The sequence below is a fragment of the Centruroides vittatus genome, unplaced genomic scaffold (genome assembly GCF_030686945.1).
Source record: "Centruroides vittatus isolate TY-2023 unplaced genomic scaffold, ASM3068694v2 contig_3260, whole genome shotgun sequence".
Taxonomy (NCBI): domain Eukaryota; kingdom Metazoa; phylum Arthropoda; class Arachnida; order Scorpiones; family Buthidae; genus Centruroides; species Centruroides vittatus.
Genome location: NW_027122092.1, coordinates 26475 through 48975, shown reverse-complemented (window position 1 = coordinate 48975; position 22501 = coordinate 26475). Strand labels below are relative to the sequence as shown.

Sequence of the window (22501 nt, the reverse complement as noted above, 5' to 3'; positions counted from 1 at the left end):
TAAATATAATTTTTTTTGAGACTTGTATTATAATATAAAATACGTGAAAGTAGTAGTAATATGCGGCGACAGTAACTTGCCACAGGCTCGGCAGATGGCGCCGTTCCTCTAGAGGCCCCCATAGCCTCGTACACGAAATTTGATTATTCCGGTGGATTCTGGGATACATTAGTTTGTCGGATGTTAGCAGAGAGCACGTGTAGCTCTAACGTGTACGGTACTTGTACTGATTGTTCGCAATAAATATTGTTATTGTTTTGATGATCGTCGTGGACTTTACTAAATCCTTTTCGTCTCATTTCGACAAGCGACGTCTAAGCAATGATGGAATTGGATGGGCGATGGACCGACAGTCCTTTGATTCACGTGTAATCCGCCATTGCCCTCACTGGTGACCCGAACGTGATTCGACGTGAATTCGAACAAAAAGAAAAAAAAAGAAAACAAGAGAAAGCAAGATCACTACAACGTAGACGACGCTCTTTGAGAAGGTGAACTACTCGCCCCACGTGGCCACTCCAGACCGGCAAATTCGTCTTCCATTTTGTCTGTCCGCAACTACAATCTCTCGCCGGTGTAAGTCATCTAGCACGGGTAAGTGGAGTTTCCTGTTCCATTTTACTTTCGTTCCGTTGAGTGGTTTTCTCTTTGTGTTCCGAAATGCCAAACGAAAACGATCTCATGCCCGAAGTCAGCCGGGTAGCTCTAAAACTTCCTCAATTTTGGGACAAAGAAGCCGATTTATGGTTTATCAATATCGAAGCTCAGTTTAAACTCGCCGACATATCCCATGATACGACTAAATATTACGCAGTGGTTTCGGCCCTCAATTCGGAAGTGTTATCGTACGTGAGCGATATCGTTAAAAACCCTCCTAAGGAAAAATTATACCAAACATTAAAGGATCGACTCATAGCGGAATTTTCTGATTCCGAACAAAAACGAGTGAAAGATTTGCTGTCAAATGCCGTTTTAGGAGATGATAAGCCATCTCACCTCCTACGTAAAATGCGTCAACTGGCTAATAATAAAGTCGGGGAAGAGTTTTTAAGGACACTTTGGATTCAGCGCTTACCCAAAGAAACACAGGCAATTCTTTCTGTTTCCGATGGGGATTTAGACAAATTAGCCCAAATGGCTGACAAAATTCTCGAGCTAACACCTCTGCAAATTGCTGAAACTAATTTAGCAACGAATGAAAACTGCACGCATGCGGCTATAAAAGAGCTCCAAACGCAGGTTGCTGAATTAACGGAACAGATTAATCGCCTCTCAAGGCCTAGCGACAGGCAATCTCGCAATTATAGACACCTTCGGAATCGATCTCGGAATCGCCGGCGTTCGCAGACACCAGTTCGTCCCCACGTGAAGGACCTATGCTGGTACCACGCGAAGTTTGGTGATCAAGCTAATAAATGTAAGGCTCCTTGCAAATTTCGAGATCAGGAAAACTAGCTCGGAAATCACAGGTGGCGCAATGTGATTTCCGAATTAATAACACAAGCCGCCTTTTTGTTTACGATCCGACCTCACGTCGTCATTACTTGATCGACAGTGGTAGTGACGTTTGCGTTCTACCATATAACGCTGCTATGGCATTAAAGGCACCCGCCTCATTGACACTTTATTCGGCAAACAATACCCCGATAAAGTCTTATGGCATAAAAAACATAACCTTGTCCCTTAATTTAAGGCGCCAATTTACGTGGCCTTTCGTAATCGCAAACGTCAGCAAACCAATAATAGGTGCCGATTTCCTAAGAAATTTCGGTCTTCTGATCGACTTAAAAAACGCCTGCATCAAAGACCCATTAACGTCCTTGACAACAAAAGGTTCCACTCACCACGGCGCACAAGCTAACATTACTTTAATCGCTTCTAACTCGGAATTTGGCGACATTTTAAACAAGTATAAGGATATTCTTCGGCCATATCCAGCTGACACTAAACCCAAGCATAACACGGTCCACCGTATTATTACTAAAGGACATAACGTTTTTTCTCGTCCCCGCCGTCTCAATCCAAAACAGCTAGAAGTTGCAAAAAAGGAATTCCAGTTAATGTTACAACTAGGCATTTGTCGACCGAGTAATTCAAATTGGTCTAACCCCTTGCACCTGGTACCCAAACCGAACGGGGACTGGCGTCCCACGGGGGATTATCGTGCCCTTAATAAAATAACAGTGCCGGACAGGTACCCATTGCCTCACCTACAAGATTTTGCCCAGAATTTGTACGGGAAGACCATATTTTCCAAAATAGACCTAACGCGAGCATACCATCAGATCCCGGTCCACCCCGAAGACGTACCTAAGACCGCAATTACAACACCCTTCGGCCTTTATGAATTTTTGTACATGCCGTTTGGTTTGTCCAACGCGGCACAAACATTCCAGAGATTTATGCACGAAGTGTTGCATGGATTAGATTTTGTTTTTGTTTACATAGACGACATCCTGTTGGCAAGTAAGACAAAGGAGGAACATTACGTTCATCTGGAAAAAGTACTTGGACGTTTATCAGAATATGGTATCCGAATAAATCCAGCTAAATGCATACTAGGTAAAAGCGAATTACCTTTCCTAGGTTATTTAGTCAACGCCAGTGGCATCAAACCTCTCCCTCAGAGAGTAGAAGCCGTCATAAATATCGAACAACCCAAAACAATAAAAGAGCTCCGTAGATTTTTAGGCCTGTTGAACTACTACCGCCGTAATATTCCACACGCTGCCCAGGCCCAAGCCTTGCTTTGCAACTATTTAAAAGGCACAAAACGATCTGACAATTCGGAAATTTCATGGACAGATGAATCCAAAAAGGCATTCGAGGAATCCAAAACTCGTTTAGCAAACGCAGCTCTACTAGCTCATCCAGCCCCTGACGCACACTTGGCATTGCAGGTTGACGCATCAGATTTTGCCCTTGGCGCTGCACTACATCAGATTACTAAATCCGGCTTAGAGCCGTTAGGATTTTTTTCGCGTAAACTCACAGATGCGGAGAGGAAATATTCGGCGTACGATCGTGAGCTATTAGCCGCTTACTCAGCAATTAAACATTTTCGTTTTATGGTGGAAGCTAGGCCTTTCACATTATATACAGACCACAAACCATTGACATTCGCTTTTCTCCAGAAAAGTGAAAAATGCTCCCCCAGACAATTACGTCAATTAGATTACGTAGGCCAGTTTACAACTGACATCCGATACATAAAAGGAACGGATAATATTCCAGCCGATGCACTTTCTAGAGTTGAAGCTATTGTTTGCCCTTCACCCATAGATTACAAATTAATTGCTGACGAACAAACAACCGACCCAAGCCTCCAAACACTTTTGGAAAATAATTCGACTGGGTTACAGCTTAAAAAACTAATATTACCGGAAAACCAAGTAGAACTTTATTGTGACGTGTCCACCGGTAAAATTCGTCCTGTTATCCCTGAGACGCAAAGGCAAGCGGTTTTCCATGCCATGCATGATCTTTCTCACCCAGGCAGTAAAGCCACGGTGAAGCTAATAACCGATCGGTTCGTATGGCCAGGTATGGAAGCCGACTGTCGCAAGTGGACAATGATGTGCATCCCTTGCCAACGTGTCAAGATTACTAGACATACTAAAAGTCCAATTACAAATATCCCCGTTGAAAACAAACGTTTTTATCATATCCACATCGATCTTATTGGTCCGCTCCCTACTTCCGAAAACTATTGCTACTGTCTCACTATGATTGACAGATATACTCGTTGGGTTGAAGCTGAACCACTGCGGGATATTGAGGCCGACACTGTGGCCAAAGCTTTATATCGGATTTGGATATCTCGTTTCGGCGTTCCCGGGGTCATTACCACCGACCAGGGGCGCCAATTTGAATCACGCCTATTTCGGTCTTTGTCCATCCTAATGGGGTCCAAGCATATACATACATGCTCCTTCCATCCCCAAGCTAATGGTATGATCGAAGGTTGGCATCGGACATTAAAGTGTGCTCTAAGGGCCTACTTAACGGAACGGTGGACAGAGATACTCCCTACCGTACTGCTTGGGTTAAGGACAACGTTCAAGCCTGACCTGCAAGCAACGTCCAGTGAGTTGGTCTACGGACAGACAATACGTTTACCAGGTGAATTCTTTAATCCTACCCCAGCAGACATAAATACTTCCGATTTCATAAAAACACTAAAGGTTTTTTTCAAAAACTTAACACCGACGCCAACAGCATCACATGGGAAGCCCAAACTTTTTGTTCCCATGCAGTTAAGAGACTGTAGTCACGTTTTTCTTCGTTATGATGCCGTACGCGCTCCACTGCGCCCTCCCTACGAGGGACCATTTCCTGTGGTGGAGAAAGGAGACAAATTTTTCAAAATTCTGAAAAACAGTAAAGAGGTGGTCGTCTCCATCGACAGACTGAAACCCGCTTTTCTGCTCAGGGAGAAAGAATCAATCAGCCCTACACAGCCAGTGATAGACCAACCCAGCAACACGGTAGCTGGACATACCCAGCAAGCAGAACCTACAACCGAGGCAAAAACCTCACGATGCGGCCGTAAAATCAAGCTCCCAGTGAGATTTGTCGATCGCGGTCGCTAGGAGGGGGGTACTGCGGCGACCAGTAACTTGCCACAGGCTCGACAGATGGCGCCGTTCCTCTAGAGGCCCCCATAGCCTCGTACACGAAATTTGATTATTCCGGTGGATTCTGGGATACATTAGTTTGTCGGATGTTAGCTGAGAGCACGTGTAGCTCTAACATGTACGGTACTTGTACTGATTGTTCGCAATAAATATTGTTATAGTTTTGATGATCGTCGTGGACTTTACTAAATCCCTTTCGTCTCATTTCGATAAGCGACGTCTGAGCAATGATGGAAATGGATGGGCGATGGACCGACAGTCCTTTGATTCACGTGTGATCCGCCATTGCCCTCATAGTAATTTTTTTTATAAATATCTTGTTGATAAAGTTGATAAATTTTTAAACATACCTTTGGCTGCATTTAGTTATTGGCTGAGTACGAGGTCTGTTCAAAAAGTTCCCAAACTTTATTTATTACAAAAAAAAATACTTCATTTACAATTTATTAGTCAGGATCCCCTTCAAAGTAGTCTCCTCCCCAATGTATACACTTATCCAATGGTGTTTCCACTTTTTGAAACAGTCCTGGAATGCTTCTTCCAGAGTGCTCATAAGCTTCTCTGTAGAATTTTTCTCTATCTCTGGAATGGTGGCAAATCTTTTTCCTTTGAGTTGATTTTTTTAGTTTGGGAAACAGGAAAAAGCCGCATGGGGCCAGGTCATGTGAGTAGGGTGGGTGGGGAAGCACAGCAGTCTTGTTTTTGGCCAAAAACTCACGAGTTCTGAGGGACGAATGAGCCGGCACGTTATAATCTCCAGGTAGTACTTCTGTGTTGACTGTCTGGTCTATAGGTAGGTATTTGTGATGCACAACCCCTTTGAATAAAAAAACCAGTCATCGCCTTAACATTTGAGTGAACTTGTTGAGCTTTTTTGGGGTGGGGATGTTTCACCCACCCATTGTGAAGATTGCACTTTTCTTTCGATGTTATATTCCATAATCCCATGACTTATCACCTGTTATGATCCTGGACAAGAGTTTCATCCTCTTCAGCTCAATCAAACAGTTCCTGACAGACTTGAACTTGATGTTGTTTCTGGTCTGCTGTCATCAGGCGAGGCACGAATTTGGTGGCAACTCGAGACATCCTCAATTTTTCAGTCAGGATTTCATAGCATGAACCAATCAAGATGCCACACACTGCTGCAAGTTCCCTGACAGTCAAATGTCAATTTGCATGAATGATATCGTTCACTTTTTCGATGTGGGGTTATCAGTCGATGTTGATGGTTGTCCGGAACGCTCGTCATCTTCCACTGATTGCTGTCCCTTTTTGAACCAGGTAAACCACTCGTAACATGCATTACATTTCATAGCATCTTCACCATAAGCCTTGGTAATTAACTCAAAAGTTTCCGTGAAGGATTTCTTGAGTTTCACATGGAATTTCACAGAACAACGCTGCTCCTTCAAAGAGCTCATTTCCACGTATCCAATTTTTTGCTAAATGCCACAAACACCCCTTTACATAAACAGCTATATACCAAAACAAGATATTAATAAATGGATTGAAGGAGGTTACTCAGGAGGTTTTTGTGGACACAACGCCTCCAAGCAGATTAAAAAATAACCAACTGGAGGCGCGCTATTCAAAAAGTTCCTAAACTTTTTGAACAGATCTCGTATGTATTTGTTTTGCTGTACACCTGTATAATTGTTACACTTTCATTCGTTTTATATATAAGTGATATATAATAATAATAAATAAAATTTTTATAGGGAGAAAAAGTTGTCTTGACCAGACGTGTCGACAGCAATTGGTATGAAGGTAGAATTGGAAATAAAAAGGGTATTTTTCCTTTATCCTATATAGAAGTTATTAAAGAACCAGATGAAATTAGTAAGTGTTTTTTGTCTTTAAAGTGTTTAACTTTGTTATCATTATCATTTTACTTCTTGTTTTATGATCATTGTATCTTTAATTTTCTTTTATGAAATGAAAGTTGATAGCTCATTTGTACAAAAATATTGAAACTAAAGAAGTTTGATTTGTAAACTTTGCTTTATTGATATTAAGGTAATCAAAACTGAACAGATTTCTTAGTTAAGGATTGGTTTTTGTGATAAATAAATAAATAAAAGTCAATTGAAAAATGTATCTTCTTTACAAATGGAACTGTCATGTATATGACAAAAGATTTCCACCCCTATTTTAAATTGAAGACAATAAGAATAGTAGCCAAAAATGTTTTTAATTAACAATGTGTCTTTTAGTTTTATTAACTAAACAGTCTGTTCAAGTTTGGTTGTTAGTAAGGTAAGGCAAGTCAAGGCTTTATAAATTTTCATGATTTACAGGCTTATTTGGATTTAAAATAAAGTAGATTATGAAACATAAATAAGTAAAATGAATATAGAAATAGAAACATAAAATGAGTAGAAAGATATAGATTGTTTGGAGATAGTTTATTATCTATGAATTTAGTCAATGAAGAAGTGAATACATTTGCTTGGTAATTTCATTGGAATTTATTATCTACTATAAAATCAATTTCTTTTATACTTTATTTTTTAAAATTATTGATATTTTCATTTATCTATTAGTGTTCAAAAGTCACTCATTCTAACTGAGCTATTTTGTTTGAATATAGAAGATATACAGGGTGGGGCAGAAAAGACAGACGTTTTTGAAATGGCTAGAACTCGCCACCAGGTGGAGTGACAAATGTGTGGCAGGTGGCGTGAAGGTAGTGATGTCTTAGCATTGTCTTTTCAATTGAAGATATGGAGCTGTGGATGATAGAACACTGAGTGTTTGCATACGACTGTTTCGTCAAGAATAATGAGTCTGTCATGGCAGTTCAGGGTGAGTTTTGTTGTCATTTCAATAACCACAGAAACAAAGCTGTTCCCATTCATAACACTATCTTTCATTGGGTTAAAGCACTTTGTACACAAGGTACACTAATGAACAAAAGACTGCTGGGAGCACCACAAACAGCACATACCCCTGAAAATGTGGAGAATGTCAGACTACTCTTGCTGCACAGTTTTCGTCGATCTGCTTAGAAACATTCTTCTGAACTTGGCATCAGCAATTGTTTGGTACGGTGTATTCTGGATATAGACCTGCATTTCCACCCCTACAAATTGGCTGTTGTGTAACAGTTGAAGCCAGGGGATTACGCACAGCAGGTTAACTTCACACACGAGATGGAAGCAATTTTTGAGCAAAATGAAAACCTCATTTTCTTGATGAGTGATGAAGCTCATTTTCATCTCAGTGGCATGGCGAATCAACAGAACTGCCGTTATTGGGCTTCTGAAAGTCCAAAAGAATTACACGAAAGACCACTGCACAGCCCGAAAGTGACAGTTTGGTGCGCCATGGGCAAAACTGTCATCATTGGTCCTTACTTTTTGAAAACAATAATGGGAGTGCAGTTACCATGAACTCAGAGCACTATATTTAGACGATAAACAATTTTTTTACATGAATTACAACGGAACATATTTCCATCAGATGTGTGGTTTCAACAGGATGGAGCAGTGGCCCACACAGCTACAGCATCAATAGATGTTATTCATTGTCTCTTCCCTGGTCTCTTCATTTCCAGTTTCACTGACATTCATTGGCCTCCTCATTTGCCTGAGCTATCCATGTGCATTTATTTCTTGTGGGGCACCTTGAAGTAACTTGAAGAAAGCTATTCGCATGGAAGTTGCCAAAATCGACAGAGCGATGTTGGAAGAATGGATGCCAACTTCCAAAAACGCTTCCAGAAATGCGTCACTGATAATGGACACCACATGGGAGATATTATTTTCCACACTTGATTCTGTAAAATACTACCTTATTTACTTACTTATAAGACAATCTTGCATATAGGACAAGGTGTGACTTTAAAGATCAAAATAAAGAAAATTTGATTTATTAATACAGTTCTAATTTTATTTTGTTTAATCATTTTAATCACAAGTAAAATATAAAATGCACTTAAATGCAAACATTGTCCTGCAAAAGTGACTGGCATTTTTAACTTTAAGGAAAAAATCTTTTAAAATTGACAACAGAAAATTATGTTGTCAATTGTCAAATGTTCATGTAAAGCTGGAAAATTGGGAATGTTGTTTGCCAATCCTTAACAGTTGAATCCACTCTTCATCAATCACAATTATGAGTTTCTCTGAATTCTGATTTCTGAATAATCATCTGTTTTCATGGATTAAAACTTATATTGGGCTCCCATGTGATTTTGGAATTTATCTTTATAATTGGAATTTCAATTTACTATTCATTTTTATTCCTGACAATACACGAGAATGATTCAAATGACCCAGATAAAATACTTTTGTTTTTAAACACCAGAGTGAGCATTCTGTAAAAATTGCAAATACAAGGTTCACAAAAATTATTGCAAAAATGCAAAGAATCTTTTGCTCATGTGTCTGGGATGACCTAAGTTTTTGAAGCGGTGAAAAATGAATAAAAACCTCATCTTATATGTTGAATAAATACTGTATTTTAATACAAAACTCATATCCAACAAATATCTTTTGTAGTAACAATTACAGATGATGTGATTTTTTAAAAAACATTTGTCCTTTTGGCTCCACCCTGTATTTATCAATGTTGATTCATAAATTATTAATTTTTATATAAATAAGATATTTAAGAAATTATGTATTTTTAAGCAGTTTACTGTCTCTGAAAGCACATATAATAACTACAGTCAAGATCATTTCAAAGTTGACATAGCCTGTGTTTTCAACTTTTGAGTTTATCATTATCTTATCAATATTTAAAAATTAAATTAGCCTTAATTTTACTTTTAAGACATAAGTTTTTATTAAATCCATCATTAAATTTTGAAGAAAATATTATGTATGTTTTATAAATTGTAAATTTGTGTTGTATGGCAAAACCATTTCAAAGTTGACACGAAATAAAACATTCAGAAAGAGTCAAATCAGAACTTTGCTAGACCATCTTTGGCCTGAATTAAATGAAGAGGTTGACTTTGCATACTGTTAATTTATTTACGAATGATATCCTGCCCAATTTCTGACCAAACATTAAATAATTCTTCTTTGTACAATGATAAAGATTTTCTATGGCTAAGAGGAATACAGTGGTCTAATTTGTCCCACAGATGTTCTATTAAATTTAAGTCTGGTGACTGCAGTGGTCATTCAAGAACTTTGATATCATTTTCATTGAAATATTTTCTGAGAAGCAATGCTGTAAGTTTGGGATTATTGTCTTGTCGAAAGACAAATTTATTTTCAATCCCCTTTTTCCTTGCTGATGCCATTGAATTGTCTTTAAGTATCTGTTTATAATCTACTGCTTTCATGCAATTGTGAATTTGAACAATATTGCCCATTTCGAACCCCGAAAAACACCACCAAGCCATTATGTAAGGCGAGTGTTTATTGTTTCCAAAGTTTTATTTTTATCGACTGCTTGATTTTTCTTTTTTCAAACAAATTTCCGTTTTTGGAAGCGTGTTATTTGGAGTAATGAGTTAAAACAACACTCCAAATAACACGCTTCCAAAACTCTAGGAGCTTGTCCACAAATTTTTTGGCCAAAGCTAATCTTTTCTTCTGATTCACTGCTGAAATCATTGGTTTTCTACGAGCCACTCTTCCACGGAAACTTTTTCTTATTTATTCTTCTATTAATAGTTGAAACACTGGCTTCAAGTGTATGCTCTTCTTTTATTTCTTTAGCTGATATAAAAACGTTTTTGGTGGTCTCATGGAAAATTGTGGCATTTTCTCTTGATGTTGTGGCCTTAGGGCAGTGTCCCTGTGGTAAATTTCTCACTGTATTGTTATTTAAATATTTGACCACTATTTTTCTGACTCCTTGTGATATTTGATGCTTTTTTGCAATAATAGAAGGAGAATTGCCATTTTTTCTGCTCATGTACAATCTGCACTCTTTCTTCAAGACTCAATTCTCTCTTCTTTAACATACTTTCTTATTGATACTGAAAAACTATTTAATTGACAACTCTGGAATTAAATCTTGTGTTATAACCAATTTGAAATTAATTACTTACTGTATTTACAATGTTTTCTTTGTTGTCAACTTTCAATTGATACAACAGTATTTTACTTGTCGCTCTTCAATTGTTTATTGGTGAAACACACTAATCAGTTATCTATTGTCTTATGCCAATTAACAAGGCTATTGCAATATGCAGAGTAGTTAACAGATCAGAAATACATTTTTTCCCCTAAAATGTTAAAGAAAAACAATTATTCAGTTTTCAACTTTGAAATAATCTTGACTGTAATTTATTAGTGTACGTAATTAAATTATCTGCTAGAAGTGTTAATAAAAGTTTGTTAACACACAAATTATAGTCAGTTTTATTTTAAGATTACAGATGGAAATGCTATCTAGTAATAAAATCCATACCTTACATAAATATCCAGCAAACAGAATTTGTATAATAAACATTTTTGGTTTATTTTATAAACCTGCTTCAGGCTTGAAGTTTTACAAATTCGAATTTTAACATGGAATGTTTTAAATTTTCAATCATGTTGCTTATATATTTATCCTAAACATTGTAATTGTGTATATATAAATATATTGTACCATTATATATTAATAAAATAATGCGTATATAAGTAATAATCTTAAAAATACAATAAAAATACAAATACAGTAGCGCATTGATTATCTGACCCCTGATCAACCGTCACATTGGTTAACTGACCGCGTTCTAGTTGGCAAATTCAAATGTCTGCTACTAATGTGGGCGCTACAATATTTGGCTATGTCTTGGCTACTTTAATATTATTTTTTTTAAATTTTTGTGTGTTTTATCTGGCAACATGGCTCGACCATGAAAGGGGGGCCAGTATTTAAACCAGGCTTAATTTTCTATTTTTCTTTATTTTACACAAAATAAATACAAAAATAAAGAAATAATTTTTAACAATACAATAGCAACGATTATTATTTTAAAAAATTTTGTTAGCCTTAACATCTATGAAAATTCAACGTGAAGTAGGTTAATAGCGATATACAGTACTAATATTCTAATTACATGGGATATACTAATGATGTATTTTTTCATACTTTTCAGTTATCTGACTAACCCCAGTCTCCAATTGAGTCAGATAATCGATGCTCTACTGTACTGTACAATGCATTTTAGGAATTTCAAATGCCTATGCCTTATTTACGTATAATTAATTTGTAGGGTTATCGAAGAACGATCTCCATACATTACATAGGGATTCTGAGTCTTTATGGCCAATACAACTATTTTTCAATGTGGTCTTGAATATTTCCATTGTTTCCTGTGTTCTTAGGTTGTGTTTATTGTAGACTCTCTTTATTAATCTTGTTTCACTTAGATTTATGGACACCCTGGGCTCTGTTGCATATCAAGATAAAGCTGTTGTGGGTTTGTTGTTATCTTTGTCATATTTGTGTTCATTGATTCTGCATTTTAAAGATCTAATTTTTGATCCAATGTACATAAGTTGGCATTGAATCTTGCATCTGTTAGTGGGATAGAATATACACTTGGTGCATTATTGTTGTCTAGCTCATCCTGGCTGTTATGTAGCAATTTGTAGATTGTGGCATTTCTATGGAAGCATAAGCTGACATTTAAATATTTAGCAATTTATCTGTAAATTGGTTTGTGTCTGTTATCAAAATTTATAATTATGCATTTAGTTTTTGGTATGTGCATCTGGATATGGATACCACCAGATATGGATGCTTATGGACCTGGCACAAAAAATGGAAAAGAAGCATTCATATCCGATGGTATCCAATGAACACAAATATGACAGATAACAACAAACCTACAACAGTTTTAGCTCAATATTCAACACAGCTAGAGTGTCTACAAATCTAAGTGAAACAAGACTAATAAAGAGAGTCTACGATGAACACAACCTAAGGACACTGGAAACAGTGAAAGTATTCAAGATCACATTGCAAAATAGTTGTATTGACTATAAAGACTCAGAATCCCTATGTAATGTATGGAGATTGTTCTTCGATAACCCTACAAATTAATTATATGTAAATAAGGCATAGGCATTTGAAATTCCTAAAATGCATTGTATTTGTATTTTTATTGTATTTTTAAGGTTATTATTTATTTATTGTGTTATAAAATAATGCAAAAACATAGTATGGAAGTCACGCCAACACACTTACTTGAGAGGAAAAAAATGAATAAATCAACAGAAAACGGCGTTAAAGGGCTTTTAATTCCTTTGCTAGCGCTTTCGATATTCATATAAATATTGTCATCAGGCAACTCAAATGGAACTTTTTCAGAACAAAACTTATGAAGTACAGAATTGGAACAATGTTAATCGGATAGAATACAAAATTTTAAAATGAAATTTTAAAAACAGTTTTAAAAATCACATAGTATCTACACTCATGCACATAGAGATGTGGAACCAACCACATAGAAAAACATAGGGAAGTGGAGACAAGTGGTCAGTTATTATTATTTATACGTTTATACAAATTAACCCAAACATCAGGCAACTCAAAGATGGGGGAGTTACACGTTTAACGAATTTTTGACAAAAATGCAAGGCAACAATATCAATCTCATCAAAGGTAAGAGTTCCGTAACATCCTTCTTAAACAAACTAACTCTCTTCAAAAATAATATGACTCATAGAGAATTTTCTCTGTTTTCTTGTTTAAATACAATAAGCGCAAAAAATATTGGGGATACTAATTTAGAAATATATTGCACACATATTGAAAATATAAAAAATGATATGAATATTCACTTTAAAGACATAGAACAGCTAATAATACAAAACTGGATAATAGATTCTTTTAACGTGGATGTAAATACAATACCTGCCTCAATGCAAGAAATTGATTGATTTGCAAAATGATGTTGAAGCAAAGATTTTGTATACACAGGATAATATTGAATCTTTTTGGATAAAAAATAGACACAGATATAAAATGCTTTGGAATGAGATCAAGTTATTAATTATGGCATTTCCAACTTCTTATCTTGTAGAAAAAGGATTTAGTGCTATTGTACAGTTATTGTCCAAACAAAGAAATTAGTTACAATTAACACAAAAAGGTGATTTGCAATTACTTTTGACAAATTTTGAACCAAAGATAAACAAATTGGCTCAACTTCATCAGCCTCAAGGTTCACACTAACAATAATTTTTCTGTATACTTAAACATTTTATATTCAATAAAAAGTGTTAGATTTTATTATATTTGTTAAATTTGTTAACACTTGTATTCTGAGTAAGTAAATGTTTAATTTTTTACATAGTATATATTTATCAAATAAACTAATAAACCTAACAAAAATTTTTTTGGAGTGAAGGGGACGATACTACGTAATGGTTTTATTGAAGGGGCAATACTACGTAACTTTTTTATTGAAGGGGGCAATGATTTGTTAGCGGTTGAGAAACACTGATTTAGGTTAATGTATGTTTGTCTAAATCTAGAATTCACACCTTCCTCTCACTTTCCAGCAATTCAGTAATCAATTCACTGATTAGTGAATTGCTGGAAACCTGAATTTCAGTTTTTAGTTCCAGCTTTAGAATTAATAAGTATGTCTGTCTTTTTAAATAACCAATATTTATATTTTTATTATTTATTATTTTTATGGACTATCTCAGCCATTACATAATTAGTCAATCATTATACAATTTTTCATGAGATTTAATAAATGATTTGTTAATTAAGTTACATATGATGATTAATGAATTTCTGATTACCTGTGAATAGTGTATATTTTACAGATAATTGTTTTTTTATTTCATGGATATAGTTTTGTATAAGATTGTCAGTTAAGAAATAATATTATTAATGTTATAAATTAAATACAGTAGAGCATCGATTATCCGACTTAATTGGGGACTGGGGTTGGTCGGATAACTGAAAAGTCGGATAATCGAAAAGTATGAAAAAATACATTATTAGTATAGTGTATTAGGCCTGGTTTAAATACTAGCCTCCCTTTCATGGTCGAGCCAGTGCTGCCAGCTAAAACATGCAAAAATTTAACAAAAATAATATTAAAGTAGCAAGACAACCAAATATTGTAGCGCCACATCACTAGTGGACATTTGAATTTGCCGACTAGAACGCGGTCGATTAATCGGGGGTCGGATAATCGATGCTCTACTGTATTTTGTTTTTAATGTAATATTCATTGATGAAAAATGAGACCTATATTATTCATTATTATATGTAATATTAATTATTTATTTATCATTATCTTATATCATTAACTTATCATTAATAATTATTTTCAATTTTAATAGATTTGACAGCTTCCTTGTTATGTAAATCTCCATCAAGTTCAATTTTGTAAGTTATAATAATAACATAGTAACAAAGCTAAGTTTTAAATAATAAATTAATAATAATAGATGATTGGTAATTAAAGATTAGTAAATGATTACAAAGTGTAAATTTAAAATCAAAAATTTTCTTTTTACTTTTCTGGCTGTTGTGTATACATTACAAGGGGAAGTATTGGAATTGTGTCAGATTTAATCCATTGAGTTTTGGCAAATCTTTACATTTCAAGGCCTCTTGAACCCGAAAAAAGTATTTAAAAAATGGAAAAAATTTCATGTGTGTGTTGGTATCTACTTGTTTAATATCTCAGGATGGGAAAAAGATTAAGAAATGAAACTTGGCTTGGTAGTTCCTTATACATGTATAAGGAGCATCAATGCTGTTAGATTTTGATGATTAAAGGTCAAGAGGGTGGGGAGATAGTGGGTGGTCATATGACCTATCTCAAGAGGGGTTGGACTTAATGAAGATTTTACTCATTACTGGCATTTACAATTTACTATAAAACTCATCACTGCCTTCAAAATTGAGCTTTCTTCAAATAATTAATAATATAAAAGTTATTTTTTTAAATAAAAGCTCATAAAACATGGGAAAATTATATTCAACTTGTTGCTGGATTTTTTTTTGCATTTAAAATATTTTATTGAATGCTAATTTCTCAAAAAATTGCATGTTTTTAATTTTTAAAAATGCATATTTCTCATAAGTATGTGGCTTACAAACTTATTAAAGTAATTTTAAATATAGTAGAGCATCAATTATCCAAAAATGAATTATCTGAAAAACATGTTAATTAAAATCAAATTCAGAGAGTACTCATTCGAGAAATTATGAAGTTTTATGTAATAACGATTGTCTATGATTTTCTATAGTTACACTATTAAGTCAGCTCATTATTATTACTTTCACTATTATGCATTTTTTATTTTGAATTCAGTTTTATTAACATTGTAGATCGCAATGTGAGATTAGTGCTGTTTTTAATAAATTAAACAAATTTTTTCAGTTATTTTTTTATCAATTTTATGCATTATTCTTCTTTATGCTATTGCATTAGAATTAAAATTAACATTTTTATGAAAAACACACAAATATACATGTATATATTAACAAATTTCATAATATATACCTAATGATGATCATGAGTAAATGATGAAAATGTTTATATCATTAAATAATTTTACTGGTTTTAGGTATATTTGTGTTTTTTCATTACATAAAACTTTCACTTCAAAAACTGGTTGTAACATTTTTAAGAAAATACTAATTTTCATACATTTTTCTCTTCTAATAATAAGTCACACCTTTCACACTATTTGTATTCTATTTAGATGTTTGATTTCAGACCTGTTAAAACCTAAAGCAGGAAACATTTGTTTCATTAAATTTTTATTAAACTTGTGGCTGCCAGAGATCCAGAAGACTGACTGGCAACCCTATCCATAATTGGAGTTGGTTGGCAACATTTTTTTAGTGTGTCACCTGAGAATGTAGATGTATGATACAGTTGCTCTGACCATGTATAATAAAGTTTTGTTACAGTTCGTATGATGATGGAGTCTGATTTAAATTTAGATCTCATGCACATATTGATGTTCAATTACCTAGCATTTATATTTGGAAAACATAAATAGAATTTAATGCCAAAAACTATTTTGCTGGATATATCACGTCAGTCCATATGTCCAAGTGCATTTTTATGACATTGAGAAAAATCTTGTTTTGCTGTTAAAAATGTCAGTCTAATGTGATAATTTTTACACTGAAGTGTTAAATTGGATCTCATTCATATAATACTGTTCAGAATTGTGAACATTTCAGTTGTTTATTTTCGTTAAAATGGAAGTAACCGAGGAATATAAAACACAAGTTTTATACTTTTTATTTTTAAGTGGTGAGAATGCTACAAATGCAGCCAAAAAAAATAAATACTGTACATAATCAAATCGTAGTTAATGCAAGGACTGCGCAGAAGTGGTTTGAAAGATTTAGAAACAATGATTTTAGTGTGGAGGATAAGGCTCCTACTGGAAGACCCGTCGACTTTGACGATGATGCTCTCTCTGCACTGGTTGAAGCAGAACCATCTTTAACAGTTGATGAAATTGTGGAACGCTTAAATTCATCCCATGGAACTGTTCATAGACACCTACAACAAATCAAAAAAGTTTCAAAGCTAGGAAAATGGATACCACACGAACTGTCAATAGCTAACCTTCAACAACGTGTAAATGTTTGCACGTTTCTTTTATCCGGTATTGCTTTAGAACCTTTTCTTGGCAGGCTGTTACTGGAGACGAAAAATGGATCCTCTATAATAATGCGACGAGAAAAAGACAATGGATGGATCGCGACAAGCAGCCAAAACCGACTGCAAAAGGTGGGTTGCATCCAAAAAAAATTCTTTTGTCTGTTTGGTGGGATATGTCAGGTGTAATTCACTTTGAGCTGTTAGAACCTAATCAAACAATTACAGCTCAAATGTATTGTGAGCAATTAGAGCGTTTAAATGAAAAATTGAAAAAAAATCGACCGTCGTTAGTGAACAGAAAGCAGGTTCTCTTGCAGCATAACAATGCCAGACCACACGCTGCAAAAATAACTGTACAGAAACTTGAAAGCTACAACTGGGAAATTTTACCTCATCCACCATATTCGCCAGATATTGCTCCCAGTGATTATCATCTTTTTCGCAGTTTGCAGAATTTTTTAAAAGGGAAAACTTTTGAGGATGAGAACAATGTAAAAAAGGCTATTTCTGAATATTTTGATTCAAAACCGAAATCATTTTACGAAGACGGGATTAAAAAGCTACCATCAAGATGGCAAGAAATTGTACAAAATAATGGTGAATACATTATAGATTGAAATAAAATTTAATTAAAATTTTTTGCTGCTTTTTTTGTAGATAAAAATACGCATGAACTTATGGACTGACCTGATAGTTTGGAAGGTGTGACTTATTATTTTCATACATTTAAAAATATTCGCAATAATCTAATAAACTGGATGTGTTTCACAGTTCACTAAATAACTGAAAAATCCAGCACAACTAAAAATTTAATCAAAAACATAGGTTTGTGGCACGATGCCATAATTCGTACATAATTTATAAGTTTATATTATAATTGTTTTTTCTTTCTTTCCTCAATTTTTTTCTTACCCATCAACTTTCTATTGTTCTCTAATTTCCTTGTTCCCCAAAATTCAAGAACTTTCTACCCATGCCCAAATCCCGAAAGTGTGGGAGGGGAACAATGGGTAGAAGAAGGCCCTGGGGTGATCTGAAGGGAGACAGAACCACTTTTTGGGTAGATGCCAGAGAGATCACACAGATCAAGAAGCGACTCAGTCATTTTGTTAGTAGAAGACAAGAGTACGGAAGGTTGATGTTAAAGCTAGGAATAGGATAAAGAGACGATATAGTAGGAGTCTGTCGAGGTGTTTTGCAGAAGGAACATCTTGAATTTTCTTTTTAGAAGTGTGGAGACTACCCAAAAGTGGAGTAATAATCTGGCGAGACAAAGGAAGTTAAGTCCACCTGAACCATTGAGGGAACATTCAAAACAATTGGGTACCCCCTATCCTATCTCTCTTCCTCCTTTTATCGATCGATCTATCTATCTATCTATGTTTGTCTTCTATCACTTTTATATAAGTAGGTTAAGGTAAATTTAAAGAAAATGAGGCCTGCACTCGCATAATTTGAAACTGGTATATTGGATAACTTCGGGCATCTAAAGGATTGTAACAAAGATTTTTATTATGAATTTTGTATATATTTGTGTCGTGAAAAACTTTTTTATTCAGGACATGCCTCAGAGTTGGAACCTGTATCATTCTAAAAAATCTTATGTTCGTACTTGATAATAAGGTTTTGTTCTTTGTATTATATCCTGTCATTGTTCAAGTAACTCCAAACATCACAAGTTTTCAATTGCTTTCAGTGATCATCTTCAGGTTTACAGTAAGTTATTGATATAGAACAATGCATAGAATAACTTTACAAATTAAAATTGTATGGAACATTGATCCACTTGGTTAACTGCTTATTCACAGTAATAAAAATACAGGTATCCCTCTGCCAGCAAGGCATTCCTACAACACTGTTTTGCTCTGTCACAGTTCAAGAATTGGGGAAATCCTTTGTACAATGCAGTTTGAAAATTGGAGACCTCCTCATACTAAAATGCACAATTTTTAAGTTCAAACACCATCAATTTGACAATCTTTTATTCAAGAAAGCATGTGTATTGTCTCATTTTCCCACGGATTTTAGAATGTTTAAACTTTTAATGTTGTTTCATGCCTTTTTCCTGATTTTCTTTAATGAGAACAGACTGTACAATTTTTATTCTTCCTTGTTTTAGCTTCCTATTCTTGCTTTCCTATAAACAAGATGTCACTGTCATTGGTAATAGTGTTTTAAATGAATCTGAAAGACTGTCACTGTGTGTTGTTTTTATAGATTAAGTTAAAAGTTACTATATAAAAAGATTAAATTTTTAAAGATCTCATAAACAAACACAAGAAAATGAAAATATCAGATTTTATGAAAATCGGAGAATAATCAAGATGTTGCTGACACTTCAGATATAGGTCTGCAGGAAAGCTCAAACGGCAATGATATTTTGCCAAGAAGAAAAATTTTTTATTAAATGGTGTTTAGCACTAAAGAAAAATTAAGAGTAGTGTGCAATACTTTTGATTATGAGTTAATTATTGGCTGCTTTAATAAACATATTTGTCTTAATTATGAAAAAGAATAGTACACTTTTACTAACTTCTGGAACCTAGTTCTTTGTTTTGTGTAGCACAATTTGCATAGTATGGCACTTGTTTGGAACCTAACTACTGTGTTATATGGGGGATATCTGTATATAATTCATCATTAAAACCAGTCGAATTGTCGAGTTACTGGGTTATAATATGGGTAAGTTTATAGTTAGAGATGAAATAATTTGTCTAGAGGTAGACTGTTAGGCAGCCATCTTCTGATAATTTTAATAATGATGATAAATTAATTTTTAATTCAGAACTCCTGGAGGAAAAGAAGATTCTGGAAGTGAAGAGTGGATGGCAATCTGGGTAGCATAATTGACAATGTATCTGCACAGTGTGCAGGAGTTATGGGTCCAAGTCTCACTCTGCACCAATTTTTTCTTCCAGAAATTCTAAATGAAAAATTAATTTATTATAATTATTAAAATTATCATGAGATTGAGGGCCTAACTGCCTGCCTCTAGACAAATTATTTCATATTTAATTAACTTAGCCATATTATAGTTCTATAATTAAACAGTTCATCTGGTTTTAATTAAATTAATCAGGTCAGGGAGATGTTTATATTTATATATAATTCATATATATTCTAAAAGGGGCTGTCCATAAATAGTGTCCATGCTGGAAGGGAGGGAGGAGGTTAAGACTAGTAGGACAAGGAAGAGGGGTTGAACTTTAATGGATGTCTGTTTTATTTCATTAAATTTTATATAGTTTATGCATTTTATTATATTTATTTCAAAATTTCTTGTATGTTTCATTTCTACTTATGGTATCTATCATTCATAAAGTGATAAAGGTTTTAAAAGGGTTGAGTTTTGTTGGACATCCAAAGAGGAAGTTTATGGAAACTGGGAAATTAGAGGGAGTAAAAATTTCAAGAAAAATGTGAACATAATTTATGGACAGCTCCAAATATATATTTAAAGTATCTAATCTGTTATATATCTTTTCTAGTAATACATATATGAATGGAGTATCTTCAAATCAGCAGCTACATATTCTACAAGATAATTCACAAGTATGTTGTATTTTTTTTATTTTATTTAATATGTTATAAATGTTCATTTATATTTTTAAATTTTAGTATATTTAGAACAGTTCATGGTTCAACAATAGCATACAGCAAGTCCTTATTTAATGTTGTTAATAGGTTCTTGGAAACTCAATGTTAAGTGAAATGATGAATAACAAAATCAATTTTACCATAAGCTAAATAATGTAAACAAGATACAATTCAGTTATTATTATTCTAATTCGTCATGTTTGTAACCAGCATTTATTTTCCACCTTGTAGAATCAATTTTACTGTTTAAAAAGAAAATTTAAGAACAATAATTGTAATACCCCTGTGATCAAAAAGTATCAGGAATGGTTTAATGAAACACAAGATTTGATTTTATTCATCAAAATTTATTTCAGTTTCCTCCCACTGCAATGCACTTATGCCAACATTTTTTCCAATCCTCAAAACATGCTTTAAAGTCATTTTTGTGAAACCCCTTCAGGTCTTACAGAAAATTTTGTTTTACAGGGTGCGGCAGAAAGAACATTCTGATTTGGCAGAAGCGTTGCTTTGCTCATAATAGGGGTACAGCAGTAGGCGTGGTCTCTCTTGATCTGTTTGTGCATGCCATTTGTAGTTATCATCATGGCGTGGAGTGGAGAGCATTGTGCTTTTGTTGTTGAAGAGTTTGTTACGAACAGTGAACTTGTGATAACGATCTGAAAGTGCATTCGGAATGTACAAATTCCGAATGCACTTTCAGATCGGGCACCATGATCTGGTTCCGGCTGCACCAACAATTCGTCGTTTGAGTTTCAAATTTTAGACGAACAGGTTCAGCTTTAAAAAGAAAGAGTTCTGGCCGCCCTAGAAGCATAACAAGACCAGAAGATGTGGAAGTCGCTAGAACTTCCATACAGCAGTCTCCCAAGCGATCTGCACGCAAACATGCAGCTGCATTAAACATGTCTGATCGAAGTCTCTGCAGACTTTTACACAGCTCGCTCTACATGCATCCCTACAAAATAATGGTCGTTCAGGAGTTGAATGATAGGGACTATGCAATCCGTAAAACTTTGTGTCAGGATATTCTGCAGAGCATTCCCCCAACAGCGGTACTGATCTCCAGTGACGAAGCCCATTTTCATTTATCGGGGATGGTCAACAAACAGAACTTTAGGTACTGGTCGGACAGTAATCCTCAAGAACTCCACCAGCGACCACTCCATAGTCCGAAAGTTACAGCTCTGGTGTGCCTTAGGTGATTTTGGTGTGTGGGGTCCTTATTTCTTTGAAGAGGGCGGTGTTACAGTGATGGTAATGTCAGAGCACTATTGTCAATTGCTTAAAAATTTTCTTCGTCCATTAGTAAATGCTTTACTCGATGATCATGATTCGGAAGATGTATAGTTTCAGCAAGATGGTGCCACGTCGCATACCTCTAGAAGGTCACTTGGAATTCTCAGAAACTTGTTTCTGGGCCATCTTTTCTCTTTACAGGGTGATATTGGTTGGCCACCGCGTTTGCCAGATTTGACCCCATGTGATTTTTTTTCTGTGGGGCTATCTCAAATCAAAAGTGTACCAACACCGACCAACAAATTTGCAAGAACTCAAGGCAGCAATTACCCAAGAAATCAAGGCGATTCCGCTGGACATGGTCCACAGATCAATGCAAAATTTCCGAAAAAGACTTCAAAACTGCATCGACATTGACAATCACCATTTAACTGATGTACTCTTCAAAACCTAATGGATGACAATGACATAC

General features: G+C 34.8%; 1 protein-coding gene across 1 annotated transcript in view; it reads left to right on the top strand.

Moving 5' to 3' along the window:
- Window positions 1-22501, top strand: part of LOC136973673 (sorbin and SH3 domain-containing protein 2-like) — a 55320-nt gene that overhangs the window by 9255 nt on the left and 23564 nt on the right. The window contains exons 2-4 of the mRNA XM_067268412.1: window positions 6359-6479; window positions 14900-14945; window positions 20682-20745. Coding sequence (XP_067124513.1) covers window positions 6359-6479; window positions 14900-14945; window positions 20682-20745 — 231 coding nt within the window. The remainder of the gene's footprint in view (window positions 1-6358; window positions 6480-14899; window positions 14946-20681; window positions 20746-22501) is intronic.